Raw genomic sequence first — 25,128 nt, 5'->3', positions numbered from 1 at the left:
TTTCTTTTCTGGAAAGAGGTAGCTTTCTCCATACCATCAAAGAAATTTTAAGCCCTCAAATGTTTAAACAACTACTGTCTTGGATATAAGAGTAGTGCAGTGGAGAGAAAAGAGAACTGTAGTTAGATCCCATCTGATCTACTTTCTAGCTCTGTGACTTTAAACAAATTACTTGGACTCTCTGAGGCTCAGATTAGTTCTCTGTACAATGAAAATAATACCATGTCAAGAGAATTCAGTGAGAGGGAATGTGCAAGTGTCTTAACTACAGATGTCAGAACACACAGGGCACTCATATTTAGATGTTATTCTAAGTATATGAACTGTAGAGTGTCCATCCTCATATTCTGGGCTTTGCTTATGGTGTCCTCAGAAGCCAAGAACAGCATGGACTATAATGTAAATCTGGGTGGGGTGGAGTGGGGTGGAGGTGGGATGGAAAAGTCAAGATTTGTCACCACGCTTTCACTTGAAGCTGGTCAAACATAAGGCATGTCAATGGAGGTGAGGGTAAGACAGTATGTAAACAGAAAAGTACCAACCAAAGCTAAAACCTATAATGATAGTATTAAAACAAATCCCTTATATTTAATCTCCAATAAAAATGGCAATTCTTCTCAAAAACCCAGTGAAGTCAGCTGGCCCAGAGAATGGTCTGTACTTGTCCAATGGAAAAAATGAATCTGAGAATGATGAAATAATATGCCCACAGATGCACAGACAATAATAAATCTGAGCACCCACTCCAAGTCCACCATTTGTTCCAGGATGCTTTATCTTGAATGATACTACTTCTGCTTCAAGAAGAAGACTTGGAGAGGATGGGAAATTTGTGACTATCAGGTAGTCATAAGGCCCAGTAGAAATTATAGGCTGGGCTGACTCAACATAGCAATGATTCTCAACTTTTTTTCTTTTTCTTTCTTTCTTTCTTTCTTTCTTTCTTTCTTTCTTTCTTTCTTCTTTCTTCTTTCTTTCTTTCTTCTTTCTTTCTTTCTTTCTTTCTTTCTTTTCTTTTCTTTTTCTTCTTTCTTTCTTCATGAGACACACACAGAGAGAGAGAGAGAGAGAGAGAGAGGCAGAGACACAGGCAGAGGGAGAAGCAGGCTCCATGCAGGGAGCCCGACACAGGACTCGATCCCAGGTCTCCAGGATCACACCCTGGGCTGAAGGCGGTGCTAAACTGCTGAGCCACCCAGGCTGCCCCTTTTTTCTTTTTACATCATGAATGGACAATGTTCACATTCACTGTGAGTATATATGGGCTAATAGACACTTTCTCTAATTGTTTTAACCTCACCACTTTCTTTTCCACTCAGTAAAGTATATAAGCAATTTAATCAAAAGGATAATCTCTCTATTTTATATTTGAATAAGATCATCCACAAAATTTGAATTTTTAGCTGCTAGGATTAGTAAATTGGTGCAACACACCTCAAATCGATATGAGTGTAGATCTGTGGGGCATCGCCATAGTCAAGAACTCTACACTTGAAGATATAATAGTGCAACTTATATACTTACAGGTTTTCATGACAGAGCATGCAGGGATTGTTGTATGTCTGGCCATCATCACCACAGACAGGCTGTAAATTTTTTGGGCAAAGATAACCCATCTTTGGCAATACTCGGTAGTGTTTGCACATCTCAGAATCCTGAAGAAGTAAAACATAAATCAGATTTATTCAATGGCACTCAAGAGAGATGGGCTTGGAAAAAATCTTTTGATTTCCTCAATCACATCTGAAACATTAGTAAGAGAACTGTAGCACAGATCATAGAAACTCACTATTTAAAAATCAACAACACACATAAATAATTCATGACTCAAAGTGATCATAATGGAATGTAGAAAGGTTTTAAATTGAATGGTAATGAAAATATAAACTATCAAATCACAGCAGCTAATGCAGTGATTTGAGGGAAAGTTATAACTAAATACATAATTGGCAAAGAAGAAAGTTTTCAGATCAATGATCTAAACTTCCATGTCAAGAAGCTAGTAAATAATAAACAAATTAAGCTCAAAGAAAACAGAAGACAATAATAATACAGAATAGAAATTTTTGAAATAGAAAACAGAACAAAGCCAAACACTGGTTGTTTAAAAAGATTAATAAACTTATAAGCCATTTGCAAAACTGATTGAAAGGCAAGAAATATACATTACCAATATGAAAAATAAAAAGAGGGTTTCACTATATGGAGACCATTAAAATGATAATGTGGAAATGTTATAGCTATATGCCAATAAACTTGGTAACTTAGATGAAATTTAAAAATTCCTTGAGGGGCACCTGGGTGGCTCAGTGGTTGAGCATCTGCCTTTGGTTCAGGTCGTGATCCCGGGGTCCTGGGGTCAAGTCCCACATCAGGTTCCCCACAGGGAGCCTGCTTCTCCCTCTTCCTATGTCTCTACCTCTCTGCATCTCTCATGAATAAATAAGAATCTTTAAAAAAAATTTTTTTACATTCCTTGAAAATCACTTTTTTGAAACAGAAGAAATAGAAAATTTAATAGTACCATATCTGTAGGCATTCATTCCAGAGGCATAAAGAAGTACCTGTTTGCTAGTTTATTTGTTTTGATAAATAATTCAAACATCCAGGGGTGCCTGGGTGGCTCAGTTCATTGAGTGGCTGACTATTGCTTTCTGCTCAGGTCAGGATCTCAGGGTCATGAGATGGATCCCCACTTTAGGCTCCACGCTCAGTGTGGAGTCTGCTTGTCCCTATTCTTCCCCTTCTACCCCGTCCCCATTATTTCTCTTATGAGAGAGAGAGAGGGGGAGAGAGACAGAGAGAGAGAGAGAGAGAGAGAGAGAGAGAGATTGAGCACATGCACTTATGCACATGCATGCAATTGGGGACAGGAGCAGAGGGGGAGAGCGAGGGACTTTGACAGGTGGATAGATCCAGGGTCTGCTCTGAAGGTGGAGTCAACCATAAATGGTTCAGAGTTGGTATATTACATAAGAAAATACTAAAGATCCCCCTCTCTCTAAAATAAAATAGATAACATCTTAAAAAAATAATTCAAACATCCAATGGAGTGCTTTAGATTATGGTGAGTTCCATACTGATAGATATTCAGGGAGAATTTAGACAAACACCTTTTATGCATCGCTGGCAAAGGTAGGACTAAACCAGATATATCCTTAATATTATTTCAGGTATATGCTGCTACAAGGTTCAAAACTACATTACAAAGAAGCAACAACAACAGGCTACTTCTCCTTTTTTCTTACACGGTACAACAACTCTGAAACAATTATGGTTGATTCCACCTTCAGAGCAGACTCAGGATCCAACCACCTCTCATTACTTCTACCATTACTACCATGTATAAACTGGCATCATCTCTCCATTGATTATTGCTATGACTAACTCACTGTCCAGATTTTGCTCTTGCCTCCCTGTAGTGTATTTTCAACATACCAGGCAGAGTTATTCTTTTTAAAAATAAATCAGATCACATCACTCTTCTTAAAATCTTCATTCAGAATAAAAAGTCAGTATCTTTAATAAAGTCTACAAAATCCTGTATAATATGGCCTTCTGTTACTCTAATGACTTCCTCTTCTATGGCTCTCTCTGAGGTCACTCTAGTTAAACTACACTGGATTCCTTGATGTCCTTTGACTCCTTCCTTGGGGCTCTGCTATTCTTTTCTTGGAATCCTGTCCTCTTACTTAACACATATGGCATCAATCCCTTTAGACCTTGGTATAAATGTTGCCTCAGAGTGCTTTTCTACATAGACTACTTAAAATTGTAGCCCCCTCACCCTGATCCTAGTATTTATTATATCATTATTTTATTTCATTTTCACCTTGGAGTTATATCTTATTTGTTCACACATTATCTAGTATCAATATTCTTCAAATACAAACTCCATGAATGTAGAGAGTTCTGTTTGCTTTGCTTCTGTTCTCATACACATGAATAATGCTTGGAAAACAGTAGGTGTTCAATAAACATTCATAGCATGAATGAATGGATGACAAAATGAATAATGAATATGGTTCTCTTCTTCAAGAGAAAGCTCAGCTCAAAAGCAGATGGTACATTAGGAAGAACCTTGAGGCCTCTGGTCTGCTGGCAGTATCTTATTTCTTGACCTAGGTGCTAATAACACAAGTGTGGGCACTTTGTGATATTGCATTTAGCCTCATGATATTGCATTTACACTCATGATAAGCATACTTCTTCTATATGACTATTATACTTCAGTAGAATGTTTTTTTAAAGATGAACAGATTTTATTATTTCTAATAGTCAAGATATGGAAACGACCTAAATGCCCATCACTGGATAAGTGGATAAAGAATATATGTCACCTTCCCCCCTCACCCATACACACACACAGACACTCCACTGAAATATTATTCAACGAGAATAATTATTCTTTCACTGAATATTATTCAATGAGAAAGATGGAAACCCTGTCATTTATAACAATTTAGATGAATCTTTAGGACATTATGCTAAATGAGGTAAGTCAGAGAAAGACAAATACTGTATGATACCTCTTACATGTGGAATCTAAAAATGCAAAGTATAGAATGGTGGTTACCAGGGAATGGGATTTGGGGAAATGGGAGATGTTGGTCAAAGGGTACAAACTTTCACTTACTAGATGAATAAGTTCTGGGGTGTAATACATGGTGATTATAACTAATGATACTGTATTATATCCTTAAAAGTGGTAAGTCTTAATATCAAATGTTCTCACCACATACACAAAAATGATAATTATGTAAGGTGATGGCACTGTTCACTAACACTACAGTGGTATCATTTTGCAACATAAAAGTGTACTAAATTGGGGCACCTGGGTGGTTCAATAGGTTAAGCATCTACATTCAACTCAGGTCATGATTCCAGAGTCCTAGGATCAAGCCCTACATTGGGCTCCCTGCTCACCAGGGAGTCTGCTTCTCCCTCTCCCATTGCCTCTCTCCACCAACTTGTGTGAACTCTCTCTCGCTCTCAAATAAATAAATAAAATCTTTTTTTAAAAAAGTGTACTAAATCAACACACTGTACATTTTAAATTTATACAATGTTATATTTCAATTATGTCTCAATAAAGCTAGAGGAAAAAAAGAACAGATTTTGTGAATATTTTCTCTTCATGTTTATGGGACTCCTAGGGTAGCATCTAATTTTCTAGAAATATGTAATTAATATGTAGTTCACTAGTGCAACTCATCTACTATCCTGCTTAAATTGGGCAAATAATAAGATAAAATTTATGTTTGACACTTTTCTTTCTCTTTTTTCTGGGTCATCAGACTAGCTGCTAAAGTTTTACTTTTAGAGGCCAATTTGATATTGTACTTTATGAATATTCCTCATGCTCTCCTATTCCCTTTCTTTCTTCTATTCCTGACCTTGGCAAAGCTCTAAAAAAGCAAACCTGTTAGGCTAATTTACACTAAGGTGTATGTTACTGATGGCCATGAGCTTGCATTTTGAATAAATGAGCTTTAACCACTGTGAATTGCTGATTGGTGGAATTTCACCAGTGTGAACATGCCCCACACACCCCTCTAGGCTATGGGGAAGAGGGTTGGTTTGGGGAGAGGGAGAGAGAGGGGGCTGAGTGAAGAGTTTTTTTGGCCTGATGAAATTCACAATCGAGGCTCCTAACTATTAATATGACCATATGTGCAATAAATCACATTCATGACACACCTATATTTTAAATTTTCAATAATGTACTATATTGGCTTGGAACAGGGCTAATAACCTAAAAGAGCACAGAATAATGCACTGATGAGTAATCCCAGAACTCTCACTGAGCATGAAATACATAAAAAGGGTTTGGAGCTATACTGTATTACTCTTTCCTTTTTTTTTCTTTATAAAAAGATTTTATTTATTTATGAAACACACAGAGAGAGAGAGAGAGAGAGAGAGAGGCAGAGACATAGGCAGAGGGAGAAGCAGACTCCATGCAGGAAGCCTGATGTGGGACTCGATCCCTGGACTCCAGGATCATGCCCTGAGCCAAAGGCAGACGCTCAACCACTGAGCCACCCAAGAGTCCCTGTATTATACTTTCCAAAGACTTTCTATGGAAATGAAGCTCATGGAAGGCGAGTGGCAATAGACTCCAAACATAAATGCATTAATAACTGGCTTTTCAGGAGTAGTCATTCTTACCAGAGAAGAACTGGAGGAAGTTGGGCTGTTTTCCTCCATAAATCTAACGTGGGACGGCTTTTCTCTATATCTTGCCCTTTCCAAAGCTTCTTTTTGACTACAGAAGAAGATAAAAAGTAATTTAAAGTTATAGCCACAAAGACTATCACCTACAACTTCCAGTGGGAAGCTAAGCAATCCTAAATAAAGTATGATAGAAACCAGAACATCAACCAGAGGACAATGATGTAAAGAAAAGTACACAATGGGGAACTGCTTTAGGGCACTCATCACTTAATAGATCTATGACTTTGAACAGGTTGCTTAAATTCCTTGAGCTTAGCTTTTCTGGAACATAAAATGAAGGTAGTATTGGTAATTGCTGTTTCTAGGAACATACTACAAAGAGCTAAAAAAATACTGATGATTTTGATTGTGTTTACAGTGTTTTCATAACCACCATCATCAGTATCTATCATGTCCATTGGTCCCCAAATATGGTTATTTATCAAAGTAACTTAGAAACCCCTTCTAAACAACAAATTCCTTAGCCTCGAATTTTATGCCAAATACATTTTTGATGTAAGAATTTGTATCTCTGAAAAAGACTTCCCTGTTGAGTCTGATCTAGTTATGAAACAAAGATTTGGAAGAATTTCTTGTAGCTATGATCCTGAGAGTTGAAAAAAAATTTTTTTCCGGTGACACAGCTAGTAAATATCTGGGTTAGAATTCATATCTGGATTTCCTGTCTCCTATATCAGGTGTTCTCAACTTAAGGGCCTTGAATCTAAAGGTTTATTTTAAGGATACCATGGATTCATGAGCATACACGTTAATCCGCAGCTCCTAAAGATGCAGTTCCCATGGGTCCTGTTCCCATGCTTTAATGAAAACAACCTTTACACCGAAAAATAAAAATTGAAAAATTAAAAAAATAACAATGCAATTCCCCCACTAGCTGGAGGGGTAACAGAGTCCTCTTACTCACATGACAGCTCTGCACATGTGGCACTTGTTTTTGTATACTTCTCCATCAGCACCACTCACGGGGTCATTCTCTCGAGTGCATATGAGCTGGCCATTCCTCACGTACTGCCGAAAGTTACTGCACTTGTCCTAGAAAATGAGAAAGGGAAAGTGAACAGGATTCTTCCCCTCTCTAAAAAAAAAAAAAGAAACCCATAGTTTTAGAAAGTCCTTTCTTAGCTCTGAGTTCAGCATCATTGCACTTATCTTGGCAGTGGAGGCCAAGGAATGCCCAGATTTTAAACTTTCCATTCCCCACTTCATTCCAAACCTCTCTGCCTGGGTCCTGGAAATGCAGAGGGGAACACTCGATGGAGCTTGTGTCCTTCCTCCTTTCCTTCCTTGCTTCCTTTCCCTCATTTTCCACATGAGCTGTACTCTTGACCAAAGGGCAGTATTATAGGAATCTAATGCTACAAATATGATTATCACTGCAAAGTACTGAATGAAGATGTCTTCTTTGCAGCCTTGAAAAGTAAATAGAAAAGGCAAATCACGCATGCACATTATCAACTGGTTGATGCTAAGAAAACTATCTGGAGGAAATAGAAAAGACATCAAGGAGAGAAGCTAAAGGGAAGGATTTGAAATTAGCTTATATTACCTGAATTGTAAAAATCAGTGTCAACCAGCTACCTGAAGCCTCATTACACATTTCGTGTCAGAGGAAAACACGCAATTGGGTGGTAAGGAATTTTGCACACTATTTTTCTTTTTTTTTTTAAAGAAGATTTTATTTATTCATGAGAGACACAGACACACACACACACACAGACACACACACACACACAGAGACAGAGAGAGAGACAGAGACAGAGACGCAGGCAGAGGGAGAAGCAGGCTCCACACAGGGAGCCCGACGTAGGACTCGATCCCGGGTCTCCAGGATCAGGCCCTGGGCTGAAAGTGGCGCTAAACCGCTGAGCCACCCGGGCTGTCCTACACACTATTTTTCAATCTGTATTTCTCCCAAAGAGAGAATAGAGCAACAATTGACACACAGTGTGGGCAAATCCTCTACAAAACTGAGAAAAATATTAAACCTTAAAGCCAGATAAAAATGTTGTTATAACCAAAATGAAATACTAGCAAAGTCTATTTTCTTTGAAGCAAAACATTGGTATTTTTATTATCCAAAAACTGGAGGAGAATGTCAGATTCTGAGGATGAAAGGGAAGGCAGTTATCTTCGCATCTTTTAAGAAATGACCTTTGCATCGTCTGAGGGCTTGGCACTTGATTTTTCTTCGTCATTCTTTTTTCTTTCGCTCGCTTCTCGCTGGCTAAAGAATTAAAAAGGATAGGATTTTTTTTAATAGGGTTCTTACTGAATTTTTTTTTTTTACTGAGCTTTTTAAATGAAGTATTTCTTCAATTCTAAACCTTAGCAAATCTAACACTGTTTTCTCATATCTCAAAAAAATATATCTGAAATATTTTTTTTAAACTAGTGATTCTTAATTCTTGAAATTTTCATAGTGCATTTATGGCAATGCTATCAACTTTCATAAATTCAGCTACCACACTGTCATCCAGAATCTTATGCTCCTAGAAGGCCATTGCATTTTTTTCCTTAATAAAATATTTGTATGGTTCTCATACAGAGTTGCTTCATCTCTCCTTTCTCTTTTTCATATTAAATTAAAACTGAACTCTCCAATATTTTCTTTATGTAGTTATATTGCTTTAAAGTTTATAAATGTTAAAAAATATAATCTTCTTAAATCCTTGAGAAAAGTCTATTATGTAGAAATTGTTTCCTATACATACAAGAGGAAGTGAGGTACTGCAAAGCGAACTGGCATGTCTCCCATTAGTCACCTGATGTACTTCCTCTTTGAAAGCCAGGGACTTTGACACTATACAATAGCTATCTCCCTGTCTCAGATATTCCAGGTATGATTATGCTTCCTATCATAATAATAAAAATTTCTTGTGAGATTGTTTTGGAAGCTCACTATCCTCTTCTAAAGTGAAGGCCTCGTATGTTTTTAATGTGCAATGACCAGGGCCTAAAGTTTCAAATTAAAAAGATCTGTCTCTTCACAAATAAGCACAAAATATCAAACTGATTGATAAGCCTCTTCACGTACAAGATGCTCTGACACATAGCACACTTGTTGACGTGCATCTTGCCATCTGGACCTCGAACAGGGTTATTTTCTCTGGTGCAGATAAGCTTCCCCTCTCTCACCATACTCCGGAATTCGTGGCACTGATCCTGCCAAGAGGAACAGAAAAAAGATGTTGCCATGATAGTTTGATCTCTAAAACTTAGAACATAATTTGTAAGATGTAAACTCATAATATTTGAGGAGGGAAATAAAATCTAGAGAAAACAAAATTTTAGAGATGGAGTGTATGTCAAGGCATTTTATTCAATATCTGCTTAGGAAGTTAGAATCTTCTCAAAAGCATCCCCCTCAAATAATTACCCTGTCCCAGTGGAATTTCACTACTGCCTCAGGCAGCCTGTACTGTGGAAATACAATTCTTAGCAGGCTGAGCCCCAAACCTGTCTCCCTGAAGCTGTATTCATTACTCCACGCTTAAAAAGCCCTAGAATGAACCAACAGGTGCTCTTTTGGCAAGACATGTATCTATGTTCCTCAAGAACAAAATAATTTTTTAAAAAATCAAGTCTCCATTATTATATGCCAGGCATTTTGTTGCATGCTTTAATGAACTTCCTTTGCTTGTCACAAAAAACCTAGAAGATAAATACTCATTATCCTCATTTTGTAGACAAGAAAATAAGGCTCAGAGAGATTAAGTAAGTCAATGTTGGAACTGTGATCAGAAATCTGCTAACAAACTTTCTTATTTTCTGAGCTTTCACCTGGCAGAGAATAAAACTACTAAACACTTGTAAGAAGATAAAGCTGCCTTTTATAGTCATTGAAAAATAAGAACTTTAAAAAGAGGACAATGGAACTGAATCCACAGGATCTGGTCTCTGATGAAATTTTTAGACATCAGTAGAGATTTGTCATAAACTACCTGCAAGCTCAAAGAGCCAAAGGAGAGAGATATGGGAAGATTATCTTGAAAAAATACTGCTCGTAACCTAGATGGCAGTTTCCTTCCTTTCTTTCTTTCTTTCTTCCTTCCTTTCTTTTTCTTTCTTTCTTTCTTTCTTTCTTTCTTTCTTTCTTTCTTTCTTTCTTTCTTTCTTTCTTTCTTTCTTTCTTTCTTTCTTTCCCCTTCCTTCCTTCCTTCCTTCCTTCCTTCCTTCCTTCCTTCCTTCCTTTCTTTCTTTCTTTCTTTGATTTTATCTATTTATTTTGGACAGAGAGAAAGAGAGAGAGAGGGAGCATGGGGTGGGGGAAGAGCAGAGGGAGAGGGACAAGAAGACTCCAAGTTGAGCACAGAGCCCGACATGGAGCTCAACTCCATCACCATGAGATCATGACCTGAGCTGAAATCAAGAGTCAGACGCTCAACCAACTGAACCTTCCAGGTGCCCCTTTCCTTTCTTTAAATCATGATACCCATGAACAACTCCATACCTACTTTTACCTGCAGCATTAAAAAATGTTCTCTGGAATTGAAAACTTGATCAAAATATTAAATGTCTACAGCCATCCTTTTGGAAGTTGTTAGTATCAGTTCCTTTTCCAGCTACACAAAATACTATGTATATATGTGTATGTGTGTGTGTGTGTGTGTGTGTTTATGATAGCACCCATCTGCCCATACTGCATTCTTTGCTCTATAAGTGCAATCTCCAGCTCTTATTACCTGTGTGTAGTTAATTTCTCTGAGTTTTTCTCAACTGAAAAACTGCAACAATATCACCTGCTGCATAGATTTAGGGAGGGCTTATTTATCTTTTTACTGAAGTGTAACTGACATACAATATTATATAAGTTTTAGGTATATAGCATAGTGATTTGACATTTGCACATTTTGCAAAATGGTCACCCCAATAAATTTAGTTACTGTTACCATACAACGTTAATACAATGTTACTGACTATATTCTGCATTTGTATATCTCCATGACATTTATTCTAGAACTGAAAGTTTGTACTGGGAAGGTGTTCTATATGGATAAATGTTTTTATGACTTGTCCTGCATAGTCAACTATTTGGACTTGTGTGTACATAGGCAAGCTAAGGAATGAATATTGTTTGTGAGCCTCATGCTGTGTGAATAATCTTGGGAGCCTCATTGTTTAGAATATATTATCTGGTCTCCACGTCAGAACTGGACCTTCTGTTCTAGATGCCAGGAGTTATAAATCTTGTCTCATACCCCTTCCTGTTCCAGACTGGGCTGGCCCCTCTGGCATGGAATCCAGGAGGGGAGGCAGATAGACATAGCCGAGGCTCCTTGAAAATACAGAAACATGGTAACATAGAAATGCAGCTCACTGAAAACTGCAGGTAGGTACACAAATGTTTAATTTCAAACCCTACAATATGCCCTGTACATATGGCCCTTATGGGGATGGTCTCCCCAGGCCTCTCAGTTGGGACTCCAGCCTGGCTGTTATCCACAGGGCTTCCCCAGCTAATGAAGTTGGATGTTGTAAGTACCCGATTTGATGTAACTTTGCCTTATTTTCATTTATTGCCTACTATTACCTTCATCTATGTATATAATCCTTTCCTCTTTTGTTCCTGTTAGGTTTCTATAATAATAATAATAATTAATAATAATAATAATAAAAAAGTTTTCTTTCCTTTTTGAAACTGAAACATGACTATTGTAAATCTTTTGTTCAAAACAGAGGTTAAAATATGATGATGTATGTGCTTTGTAAAAAGTTTTACTATGCATATGTAGGTAAGACCATAGCTCTCTTTTTGCCACACAAACACACAAAATGTCTGGATATTTTTCATATATGAATAGAGTATTTTTTGTTCAAAATTTCTCAAATAGATATTAAAAAAGAAAAATATTGACCAAGATTATAAGTAGAATAGACAGCCTGTAGAGATCATTTGAAGTGGTATAACAGAATCCTTTCTCAAGGCCATTCATTTACCAAAAAGCATAACAGATATTCCCAACATATTTTTTAAAAAGGAAAATTACTATTAATGGTTCATTTTGTAAGGCAATATAGACCTACTGAAAAATTCCCTCATTAATGGGAAAATTTCCTGGGGAAACTTTATGATTTCTCTTTTCTTTCTTTCTCTCACTTTTTTAAAAGTGGAATAGCTTATTTATTTGTTTATGTTATTTTAAAAATAATTTCAGAGGTAGAATTTGTGATTCATCAGTTGCATACAACACAGAGTGCTCATTACATCAAGTGCCCTCCTTAATGCCAATCACCCAATTACCCCTTCCCTCTATCTACCTCTCCTCCAGCAACCTTCAGTTTGTTTCCTAGAGTTCAGTGTCTCATGGTTTGCCTCTTTCTCAATTTTCATCTTATTTTATGTTTTCTTCCCTTCCCCTATGATTTTCTCTTCTCTAACTGGAGTCCCCAGATGGATTAGAAGAGATTGTGCTGTGCCATATTCTATATGTTAGTGTTGTAAAGCATTAAACATTATTTTTAAAGCCCATATTGAATACAAGATGATACTGGAATACCTAGTCAGGAATTTATCATCTGGAGCTCCAAGTTTTTGATATTTGTTATTTTGTTTGTAATTTTGGTATCTATTTGCTTAATTATTTGTTATAAAACTTAAGAGAAGAGGGGTGCCCAGGTAGCTCAGCCACTTAAGTGTCCAACTCTTGGTTTTGGTTTGGGTCAAGATCTCATGGATTGGGAGACTGAGCCCCACACCAAGTTCCATGCTCAGTGAGGAGCCTGCTTGAAGATTCCATCCTTATGCCCCTCCCACCACCCATATGCACGTGCTCTCTTTTGCTCAAATAAGTAAATAAATAAATAAATCTTTTTTAAAAAATAAAGAAGAAATCCACTTAATAATTGCAATAAGTTGATGACTGTCATTGGTCCTGTAAACAGGTGGTAAGTGCATCAGAGTTGCTTTCCGGACATTGAATAGAACGCTATTTCTTTGCAAGACCTGGCCATGCTTTGTTGTTCATCATCAAACACACAATGTGTAGGACACAGCAGACATTCCATAAATAGTTGCTGAATGAATTAACCTTACAACCAAGCATCCAGCTTTAAGTATTAGTTGTCTAACACACACTACCTGGTTTTCATTACTCTTTTCTCCTGTGTTTCTCAAGTTGTCCTCCTCTTTCTTTTTTCTTTCAGCTGCTTCCCTTTCCCTTGAAGAAAAAAATGCAAAAATACCATTTCAGCCAAAGTGAACAAACACCTCATTAATAATTAGATCTGTTTTTAAAAAGAAGTCATTTTCTCAAACTGATGAGAAATTATTATTATACTTCAATATTTGCAATTAAAGTCCCATTTTTGAAAATACTCACAGTTTGTCCTTACACATAGCACACTTATTGCCATGTGTCTTGCCATCTGGACCCCGGACAGGGTCACTTTCTCGGGTGCAGATAAGTTTTCCATTTTTCATTTGGCTTCTAAACTCATCACACGTGTCCTAAAAAGAAGAAAAGATTACAATGTAAATGACTGATTTCACACAGTATTAGGGCTTGAAAATTTGAAGATTTTGATTCAAGAGTCAGGCAGCCACTTAACCTTGCTGGGAGGCAGTATAATGATCTACAAACACGTCAACATTCCAATTCCTGGAACCTGTAAGTATGTAGCCTTACATGGTAAGGAAATATTAAGGTTGAAGATAGAATTAAGATTGCTAATTAGACCTTAAAATGGAAGGATTATCCTGAATTATCTGGGTAGCTAGTGTAATCACAAAGTTTCTCATGAGTGAAAGAGGAAGGCAGAAAAGTCAGTATCAGAGTGATGCAGCCTGAAAACAATTCAACTGGCCACTGAGGATTTTAAAGGTGGCCACAAGGCAAAGAATGCAGGCAGCCTCTAGAAGTTAGAAAAGGCAATGAAACAGATCGTCCTTAGAGCCTTCACAAAGAAACACAGCCTTACTGATGCCTTGGTTTTAATACAATGAGACCCATTTAGGGCTTCCGAACTCCAGAAATGCATGATAATAAATTTGTGTTGGTTTAGCCACTGTTGATAGGAATTTGTTACAGCAGCTGAGCCTCATTCTCCCCATCTACAATATAAAGTTAAAAAATGTATTTGACCAGGTGGTTGTGACAATAAAACAGACTACTATTTATAAAAGTGCTTTGCAATATATTAGACTGAAAGATTTCCATTTGGCATTAAATTTCTACATTGAACAAGTTACTAGCAATATTGACATTTATGATGGCTTCTAACCTTCTTAGGGCAAAGATCTTGGTTGGCAACAGTGACACTCTCTTTCCATATTTTTGATTGCCAAGTATTGACTTACAGAAAGACCATTCTTGTCAAAATCTAGTTAATGACTTACCTTTTCTGATGCTGATTCAGTCTCATTTGATCTGTAGCCAGAATGCTTATTTTTTTCCTCTGCTTCTCTTTCCCTGAAAGAGAAAAGAGTCAATAGTTATCCTGCTAGCCCAAACTCAGGTTTGGAAGTAGCCTTAGAGTTTGGGTACCCTAAACCATCTCCTTCCCAGAGAATCTCTGTGCATCCATAAGGCAGACAGCCGCTCTGTTATTAGTAAGGAGGTTTCCTCATCACAGGGTACATAAGGTAGATATTATAAGAAAGTCAGCTCAAGTAATTCCAAAGTTCCCTTTATTTGTGTCCAGATTTATCTCTGTCTAACTTCTGCCCTCCAGTCTTACTTCACAATTCCAGGACAACACAGAACAAGTTTGCTGAATCCATTACATCTTCTCAATATTAAACCCATCAGATATTTAGAGGCAAGTTTCAGGTCTTAAGCCCAGTGTTCATCCATTCATTATAAGTTGTGGCTTTTCATTCTTCACCAACTCACCATTCTAGTGACTTGATGAGTAAGGCAATACATTAGAATATTATTTCTTACAGCATGGAGCCCAAGAGAGAGAAAATACAAGTAATCTAGAAAGTACCTTAGGATCATGTTGTTGTTGTTGTTTTTAATCTCTTACTTTTCTGGTAAAATATTTATGTCTGTGGCACCCTAAGTTTTTGTGGCTTTAAGAAACACCTGTGAGATTTTTTAAAATTCAGATCCACTGACCATCCCAACAGGTTTACTGTCAATTTCTAGACTGGGACTCTGTAGACTGATTTTTAACAAGCTACATCATTCTGATGCAGTTGGCCCAGGATCCAAATACTGCAAAATTCTAATACACTTATTCCTCTTTCAAAGTTTCACTTGGTTTTGTACACAAAACAAACATGTGTATGAATGTACATAACATGAATACATATGTTTTTTTAGAGAGTTCCCTTTTGTGTAGTAAAATGGTAGTAAAATATATCCTGAAAATTCAAACATATATAAAATCATGACATTTTAAATAAGTACCATTAGAAAAAAAGGGCACTGGAATGCTTCAGTTTAATGGAATGCTAGTAATAATCATGGCTCTGATCAAAAGCCAGATTCTTCTAATCACAGATAGAATAAAATCCAATGTCCTTCTCTTGGCCTAAAATAACCTTATTTGATCTCCCCAAATTCATTTTCTGCAATTTTCCATGCAATAATTTTAAGACATGATGACCTCCTCTCTGTGTCTTGAGCTTGGTAATTTTATATCTTCAGAAGCTTGCATTGATTCTTGCTCTGTCTGAAACTGTCTTCCTCCAGATGTCTAGATGTTTCACTTCACTCACTTTTTACAGGTGTCCCTCACATGTTAGGCCTTCCCTGAACACCATAAACAAAGCAAAAACTTCAATCTCTCTCTGTTGACTTACTTTTCTTTATTTTTATTACTATCTGGCCTTGTGCTATGTAGTTATTTGCTTATTTATTCATTATCTGTCTTTTCTATATTACGGTTCCACAGCAGGAAGTTTGTCTTGTTCATGTGAAGAATGCTTGTCCGTGAGTAGTGCCAATTACATAGCAGACAGTTAAAAATCATTTATTATCAGATGAATGATTTCCAAAGATTGCTAGGTATATTCCAGTTGTGTTGTGTTTTGTTAAATACTCCAGCTATGTGTCTTATAGATGAAACTGATTGTATCAGCAAAAATGTTATCTTCACAATTTCTGCATTTCAGGATCATCATTTGTTCCTGAATAAAATTATCTACTCTTAATATGTGATGCAAAAAGAAACAAATTCATAAGTGAAAAGCTATCTCAATTATATTAATCATATTTGCAAAGTGGAAGTTTGCAAAAGAACAACACAGTATAGCATAAGAGATCACAACAGTTATTATTTATTACTATCCATGCTGATATGTACTACTTACTGAACACTAATGATGGTATTAATGTGACAGTTCACATTTATTGCATGCTTACTTTGTGCAAGGCACTGTATTAAGAGTTTTACATGGTAATTCTTATTTAGCTTTCAGAAGAAACATTATTTGGCTACGATATTATTGTTGCCTCTACCCCCATTATAAATAGGAAACTAAGAAAGTGAAATAACCTATTCCAGATGAAGCTAAATTCATCTGATGCTAAAACCCTAGCACTGCTCTATTCTATTCCCCTGCTTCTATTAAAGAATTTTCAAAATGTGAATAAACTTTAGGCTGGTATTCAGAGGAACCGGATTCTAGTTTCAGCTCTGAAGTTCACTCCCCTATGAGACCTTAACTTAAATTTTTTTTCAGTTTTTCTTATCTGTAAAATCCACCATTTCATTTAATTAAATTTTCTCACATGGCCTATGCTATCACAAGATTGTAATTTCTTTTTAAGGAAAAAGGTGTTTGTGTGGAGAAGCATTACATATTATTAAATAGGTATCAATTAAATGCCATAATAGCATTGTGATGTATGCATAAAATTTTAGAACTATGAGTACCCATCAAGGTCACCTGGAAAACTACCTTAATATACAGCAGTGGTTATGTTGTAACACTTGCCTCAGTAACATAAATCAAGCTTGGCTGAGTTGGATTAAAAAGCACTTCAATTCAGTACCATTCACCATGGGAAAATAGAAGAAACATACCCTAGATTATACAATAAATGTGCAGCACCCATATAAGAAACAACCTTCTTGAACTATGCTGCCCAGCTATCCCAAATGACCTTCACAAATTCTGCATAGGATTTAGGTATTATATGTGCTAAAGCACAATTTTCTACCATGATGTACTTATAGGTCACAGAATTATGACAGAAAATGGAGTAGGAATCAGACATTGAGTAGCTGCCATTGCTAGGCCTTGTTGTTCCTCAGAGGATGTAAGGGAAAGAGACATATTTGGGAATTAACAGAAAGAGCAATTTTCCTGGAGGAAGCTGTAAGTAAATGAGAAATAGCCAGTCATTCAGTGGAAGTGGTGACTATCCTTTAGACTGCCAGTTGAAAGAAGTACTTACAGTATCTCTTTACACATGGTACACTTATTGTTGTAAGACTTGCCATCAGCATCACGCACAGGATCACGCTCCCGAGTACAGCTCAGTTTTCCATTTTGCAATTTGTCCCGAAACTCTGCACACTGGTCCTGAAAAAGGAGAGGAGGGTAGGTCTCCAGATTACCTGGGCTATTGCATTACTGTTAACTTTGTTCAACAATTTGAGTAAGGAAAGTTCTTATTTACCTCCTCTTATATATAACTTCTAGCACTGCTTTCTACAGAGAGGGGACTGGAATCACCCGTATTCTAAGACGTCAGTTGTCATGGATAATAATGTTGCTTTTAAGGCTTTACACAGGGAAATTATAAAGCGGACTGGGACTTAATCGTATAGATGAAGGGTCAGCAAACTAGAGCCTACAGGACTAATTTGTCCTGTTGCCTGTTTTTATATATGGGACTTTATAAATAAAACGTGAAATGCCCTCACTCATTCAGGTATATCTACGGCTGTTTTCTGACAACAGTGGCAGAACTGAATGGAAGCAACACAGACTATACAACTCAGAATGCCTAAAATGTTTGCTATTTGGTCTTTACAGGAAAAAAAAAATCTGACCTCTGGGGTAGGTAGAAGGGAGAAAGGAATGCTGGAGGAAAGTATAAAGTTATGCAAACGCCAAAGAAGACAGGCTCCAGCGAACTCTGAAGATTGACAAAGGGCCTTACCAGCTCTACCCCATGAGAGTGAGGATGTCGCCTCCTTAGGAGACAGAGAAAAACAGAACAGCCCGAATTTATCAAAGACATATGTTGAGCCTGTGTCAGATCTGGAAGCAAACAGTCTTGATATCCCAAGGTCATAAGAGGAGAGATCAAGCAGCTGTAATCTTACGCAGTGGTGTCCCCGTGCCCAAGGAATTGCTGTGATTCTGATCCTTAAAAGCGTCTCAGAAAATGTGCTAAAAATTTGCCGAAACTATTTTATTCTCTCCTTATAAGAGTACTGTTGAATAAGGGGAGCTAGAGTTCAGTGAGATGAAGTAATTTAGTCCATGCTGCACAAGTCCTACAGGCAGGGGCAGGGCCGTACCACAAACCATCTGCCTCGGAAAACCATGCTGTTTTATGCTGTCTTGGATCAACAGAAAATACGCCTCTGAAAAGTGGCTCCACTGAGGGAAAGAGAGAATAAGAGAAAATGAAGAGCATGTGATGCTGATGTGGCACATCTCCATGTTTATACCACTTTCTCTCCTGTGATCAATTATTGGCATGAGAGCCACATTATGTAAAAAGCAGTCCGGTACTGGGATGAGGTCATTATGTTAATTCTTTCCGGGTTTAAAGATGTCAAAATGATGCCCAGAGGGATGAAAAATTGCTGAGTTATCACCCTCCAGGTTGGGGGGAAACTCCCCTGTTCTTCCAAGGACATTTTCAAACCAGCAAGATGTACGTTCCACTTTACCATAGGCTCCTCATGGCACCAACGTCCACGGCCACCTGGATTGGGGACATTAAAGGTCCTCTCACCTGAGCTTTTCCTTCTCCACCACTGCCGCCACCACCGTGGGAACTGTGCCCAGCAGCATTTCTGTGATCTTCCTCTTCTTTTCTCTTTCTTTCTTCATCTTCTTTCTGGCTGGAAATTAGAAAGGGGGAGGTAGGAATAATAGATTACAGAGAGTGGAGAGCATTTCTGTGAATTCCTCATCCTCTGACCAAATTAGATGTGTATAGAATTCACCAGCATTTACTGAACATCTACCATGTTGCAGGCCCTCCCCTGAAAACAGAAAGACGAATTATGTGGCGACTTTCTGCCTGGAAGGGCTCTCACCGATGTTGAGGAAAACCAACATGTATATAAACATAAGCAAGACCACAGGAGTGATTTACTAGCGCTTCATAAATGCTCACTGTGACTCTCCAGCTGGATTCTTCTCAAACACCTCAGAGTCAAGAGATCCAGCAATAATTACCTTCTCCACCAAATGTGCCCTGGCTCCTGGAATCTCTACCTTTCATGGAGAATGAAACATCAGAGCTGTCTCTGCTCCCTACCTCTCAGCTCCCACAGCTGTTGCCGCCACAACACTGATTTCACATCTCACCTTCTCTCCTATTAATATCTGTCACTCTGGTTACTGCTTCCAGACTCCTGCAACCCCCCACCCCCACCCCTCCACCTGTAGCATTTGGAATCTTAGTCCCTTCCTTCCCTTTTTTCTCTTTTTTACTGCTCACATATGAATCTTCCCAAAGGAACCATATTTATGCCACTTACTCTCCCACCTGAAAAACTTTAGCATCTTTCCACAATATATAGAATCAACTTCAAAATCCTCAATCTGGCATCCAAACTCAGCTAAGTTGTACCTAAACTAAATGACTTGGTCTTTACTGTTCATACTGTTTTCTTAATTTTAGAGCTTTACCTATGCTTTTTCTTTCTTCTCTCATCTGTTCCTGGACTATTCACATCTTATCCAAATCATAAAGTACAATTCTACTACCCTATAAAATTTCCTATTAACTCTCCCTTCTCTAAAGTACCACAACACATTGTATACATCATTTATCATTTAGAAATTTCTCCTTCATATTTTTAAAAGATGTATTTATTTATTTTAGAGAAAGAATGGGAGGAAGAGTAGAGGGGAGGGAGAGAAGCAGACTCCTCAGAGTACAGAGCCCGATGTGGGGCTTGATCCCAGGATCCTAAGATCATGACCTGAGCCTAAACCAAGAGTTGGATGCTGAACTGACTGAGTCATCTGGGTGCCATTCCTCCTTCATATTTTATTAACTTGTACCCATGTCTAATCCTTAGTCAACTCTATGGTTTCTGAGAAGACTATTTATGTCATGCATTTGTGTACAATCATTATTCAGATTGTACATTGTAGATGTTCAGTAAATGGATATTGAATGACAGAAATATTTATGTGTACTTCTGAGATTTGCATGAAAAACTATTTTTCATTTTGTGAAAAATGTGCTATTTTCAAAAATGTAGGTAGAAAAGTTAGACCGATAGTAAAATATGTTTATTATCTTCCCAGAAGTAATTAAAAGATAATCTAGAGAAGGGATCCATCAGATAGCAAAGGACTTAAAATTTTATCAAGAAGATATTGTGATCTATTAATAGATAGCCTCTACTTCAGAATTTATTGAGCATGTAATACCCTAGTCATAAATTGTCTATTTCTAGAATTGTGAATCTTGGCTTTTATAAGGAAAGATTTGACTGAAAATACTCTACAGGTAATCATTTCCTCCTTTCATATGTAAAGAAAAGACAAACACAATAGGTATTATCTTCCTGGCTCTCTGCATCCCTAACTCTGCCAACCCACAGCAGGAACTTCATTTGTGCACTCACAAGACAGCTTTACACATGGCACACTTGTTGCCATGGGTCTTGCCATCTGGGCCACGCACGGGATCATTTTCTCGTGTGCAGAAAAGATTTCCATTTTGTACAAGACTCCGAAATTCACTGCATGTGTCCTAAAGGAGGAAAAAAAGGCAAAAGCATTAGTATTTTCTTATAAATACTTTATTGGGTTCCTTCCAAGTGCTTTCTAGAAAGAACAGAAAATGACCTATGGATATTTTTCTTCCTGGTAATTGTCTCATCTCATTCAATTCCTACTAAACATGCATGGCTTAAAAAGAAGTTTCTCGTTTTTTTCCCTTGAGATCTAGCCCCTAAATCCAAACTAAATCTGCACTCACATGTAAGTAAGAATCCCTTAATAAACTGGGTTCTTTGAGAACTTGGCCACTCATCTTTGATGGGGGGTAGCAAATGACCACAAACCTGAAAAAAACTACTTAGAATAAGTCTTTTCAAAACCAAGAAAATACTATCCCAGATAACTCACGTGCGCAATGTATTATTTTCCCAAAATTCTGGTACCAGAAATAATTAAAGATAGAGGAAGGAACACAACTGATGTGACCAAATGTGGCCATCCAAAACTACATAGTGGGTTAGGAATAATGCTTGATTTGGCATCTGGTAGTCTATATTTGAATGTTTTTGTTTCCATTTTTCAACTCTGAGAACTTTGAAATAGGAAAATGTGGATTCTGATGTCAATAATCCCACTGCCTTTGTTTTTGTTTCTTTTTTAAAATTTTATTTATTTATTCATGAGAGACATAGAGAGAGAGAGAGAGGCAGAGACACAGGCAGAGGGAGAAGCAGGCTCCATGCAGGTTGCCCGACGTGGGACTTGATCCAGGGACTCCAGGATCATGCCTGGGGCCAAAGGAGAAGCAGGCTCCATGCAGGTTGCCCGATGTGGGACTTGATCCAGGGACTCCAGGATCATGCCTGGGGCCAAAGGCGGTGCCAAACCACTGAGCCACCCGGGCTGCCTTCCCACTGCCTTTGTAAGCAAGTTCTTCCGCTCTCAGGATTTTAAATCTTCATTTAAAAATATGAGAATGAAAAAAAAAAAAAAAGAAAAAAGAAAAAAAAAATGAGAATGAAGTAAATCAAATGTGTGCAAGCTATGGCCTGAAAGCAAAATCTGGCCCATCACCTAGTTTTGCAAATGAAGTCTTATTGGAACACAGTCATGCCCATTTATCTGCATATTATCTACGGCTGCTTTATAGCTACAACAGCAGAGTTGTGACAGAGACTGAATGGCCACAACCTAGAATGTCTACTATCTGGTCCTTTAAGAAAATTTTATCAATTCCTAGACTAGATGAACCTTGAATTCTCTTACATAGGCTTTCAGTAATTCTATGTTGCTGTGGTTGTTTTATTTTTTTATTTTTATTTTTTTATATACTATTTTTAAAAAAGATTTTATTCATTTATTCATGAGACACACAGAGAGAGAGGCAGAGACACAGGCAGAGGGAGAAGCAGGCTCCATGCAGGGAGCCCACGCGGGACCCGATCGCAGGTCTCCAGGATCAGGCCCTGGGCTGAAAGCGGCGCTAAACCACTGAGCCACCCGGGCTGCCCTGTTGTGGTTGTTTTATAGAGAAACTGCAAAACCTCATCATTCAGTGTGGTATTAATCTTCCAGGATAACTACCTTTTCAGCTTCTCTCTTAGCTCTTGTTCTGGATTCAGCTTCTTCTTTTTCTTTTGCTTCTTGCTGGCTGTAAGAGGCAGGAAGGAGGAGAATCACTCCTAGCACCCAATACATATTATCCATATTATCCTAAAGGGGAAATCTCTCTAGATAGAAATATCCCATTACTTCCATACCTCTACCAACTGAACTTGGGAATAGGAAGGTAAATGCACACCTCTCCATATTGTTTTTTGTTTTTAATGTTGCTTAAAGAATAAGACACATGTGTCATGGCAAACCAGTAAACAAATTTTTAGCACTACTTTTTTTCTGGAAAATAAAGATATTGTCCTTCTCCCCAGAAAGCAGTGAGGGTGCTTGAAAATATTGACTAGATGTTAGCAAAGGTTCAATGTGTTAGCTCCTAACGATCACATCTTTGGATTATTCGTGGTAGTATATACACAGAGAACAGGTATCCCAGGTCTTGTAAGCCATTAACTCAGAGGAATTTGCCCTGAGCATATGGAGCAATTCATGTATGTTTTAGAAAATGGAGAATACCTCAAAGACATGCACCAAGTATATGGCTTTATAATCATAATTCCTTGTACTCCATGCAGAGATAGCTTCCATATCTACTTCCTGGAGAAAACCTTCAGTCTGACCTCCCTTGCCTGTGCCAGGCCCATCTCCTCCCACATGCAGCAGCAGATGCTGTTCTACTCACAAGAAGGCCTCACACATAGAGCACGTGTTGCCATGCATTTTCCCATCTGGGCCTTCAATGGGGTCATTCTCTCTGGTGCAGGGCAGGCGTCCGTTTCTCACATAGTTACGGTATTCACTGCACAGCTCCTGCCAAATGGGCATGGATTTAAGAATTGGGTAATGAAATACTGGAGACCACCTCCACTTACCCCTCTGAAAACTATACTAGAATGCCCCCCAAACATAGTGCATACATCAAAATGGTGATGTAGAAGGTCAACCGTAAGTCAAGATTCTTTTCAGAGGCCTAGCTCACACATTTCTGGAATGTAAAATTACTGCTACCGATCTCTAGAAAACCTGCAAGCCAACTCAAATATGATTCTGGGCTAGATACTGTGAGATATATAAAGATGAATTATCTACTGTTCCTTCTAGGGAAAAAAAAGCGGGATTGGCAGAATAATAGCTTCTACTCCCCAAATTGTCCAAGTCCTAATACTCAGGCCCTGTGAATATATTATCTTACAGGGCAAAAGAGCCTTCACAGATGTAATTAGTTAAGAACTTTGAGATGGGGAGATCCTCCTGGATTATCCTAGTGTCTCCAGTGTAACTGCAGGGGTCAGTTCTTACGATTGGAAGAGTCAGACAGGAGAGAATGAGAGGGAGTTACAACTACAGAAGAACAGTCAGAGATGTGATATTGTTGGCTTTAAAGATGATGGAAGTGGTCCAAGAGCTAAGAAGCATACGTGGCTTCAGAAGGGAGAAAAAGCAAAGAGACAAAGTCTCCCCTAGAGATTCCAGAAAGGAACTCAGCCCACCAACCCTTAGATTTTGTTCAGTCAGATCCAGGTCAGACTTCTAATGTAAAGGGCCAAAGATAATAAGTTTGTGTTACTTTAGACCAGCATGTTTGTGGCAATCTGTTAGAGTAATCATAAAAACCAAATATAGAGTATTTAGAGTCTTTGGAGCAAATGTATAGAAGCATCGATGAGTTAGAATAAAACCAATTATATAATTGAGAAATAAAGGAAAATGGCTGGCATAATAGATGGTAGAACTATTAAGTATATTGTATAAATGGGGGAAACATTTGGAGAGCAGCAAATACTTATTCTGAGCCATGAAAAGTGGCCAAATTTTGACATATAGAAGAAAGGGATAGTCATGTCTGAGTATGGGCCATACAGAAAGGAAAGTTCATTGTATGTATAATTTTGAAGACTTAAGACATGTGAAGGACTATGTTGATATACATGGATAAGTTCCTTGGGACTTCTTAAAAATAATACACTTAATAAGATTTTATTATTTTATAAGTGAAGAAACGAAGACACAAAACTATCTGCCTCTCTGGTTGGAAGACACAGGCAGTATTTGAGCCTTGGCAGTTTAAGTCCAGAATTAAGGTTTTTAACTGTAATGTGACTGAGTCTACAAGATGGGACACCTTGAATCAATGCTTGGCATGTCGAAGAAGCAACAAGGTGGCCAGTATAGCTGGCACAAGGGTGGCAAGGGGTAGAAAGTAGGAAATGCTGTCTGAGAGGTGGCAGGGGTCTGGTCATGCATGGCACTGTAGGCCACTGGAAGGACCTTGGTGCTTACTCTAAGATGAGAAGCCATGGGTGGCATAACCTGCCTTATGTTTTTAAATAATTACTTTGGTTTCTGAGTTGAGGGTAGATTGTAGGGAACAAAGGTAAGAGCAGAGAGAACAGTAAGAAGTCAGGTCTTTAAAATTATAAAGGGATACAGGAGAGGAGAAATGAAGACCTGAGGCATAT

General features: G+C 37.9%; 1 protein-coding gene across 2 annotated transcripts in view; it reads right to left on the bottom strand.

Annotated features, from left to right (window-relative positions):
* SPINK5 (serine peptidase inhibitor Kazal type 5) overlaps positions 1-25,128 on the bottom strand; it is an 80,154-nt gene that overhangs the window by 4,974 nt on the left and 50,052 nt on the right. The window contains exons 19-31 of one of the 2 annotated variants that reach the window (XM_025447838.3): positions 23,352-23,479; positions 22,640-22,706; positions 20,959-21,086; positions 19,104-19,212; positions 17,586-17,713; positions 14,573-14,645; positions 13,557-13,684; positions 13,316-13,394; positions 9,272-9,399; positions 8,389-8,461; positions 7,142-7,269; positions 6,172-6,268; positions 1,525-1,655 (exon numbers count right to left, since the gene is read on the bottom strand). In XM_025447838.3, the coding sequence (XP_025303623.1) occupies positions 1,525-1,655; positions 6,172-6,268; positions 7,142-7,269; positions 8,389-8,461; positions 9,272-9,399; positions 13,316-13,394; positions 13,557-13,684; positions 14,573-14,645; positions 17,586-17,713; positions 19,104-19,212; positions 20,959-21,086; positions 22,640-22,706; positions 23,352-23,479 (1,397 nt within the window). The remainder of the gene's footprint in view (positions 1-1,524; positions 1,656-6,171; positions 6,269-7,141; positions 7,270-8,388; positions 8,462-9,271; positions 9,400-13,315; positions 13,395-13,556; positions 13,685-14,572; positions 14,646-17,585; positions 17,714-19,103; positions 19,213-20,958; positions 21,087-22,639; positions 22,707-23,351; positions 23,480-25,128) is intronic. The other variant, XM_035713712.2, reaches the window with a different exon arrangement.

This window comes from Canis lupus, chromosome 2 (genome assembly GCF_003254725.2).
Source record: "Canis lupus dingo isolate Sandy chromosome 2, ASM325472v2, whole genome shotgun sequence".
NCBI lineage: Eukaryota > Metazoa > Chordata > Mammalia > Carnivora > Canidae > Canis > Canis lupus.
Note: the sequence above shows the minus strand (reverse complement) of the source record. Positions and strands in the feature narration are given on the sequence as shown.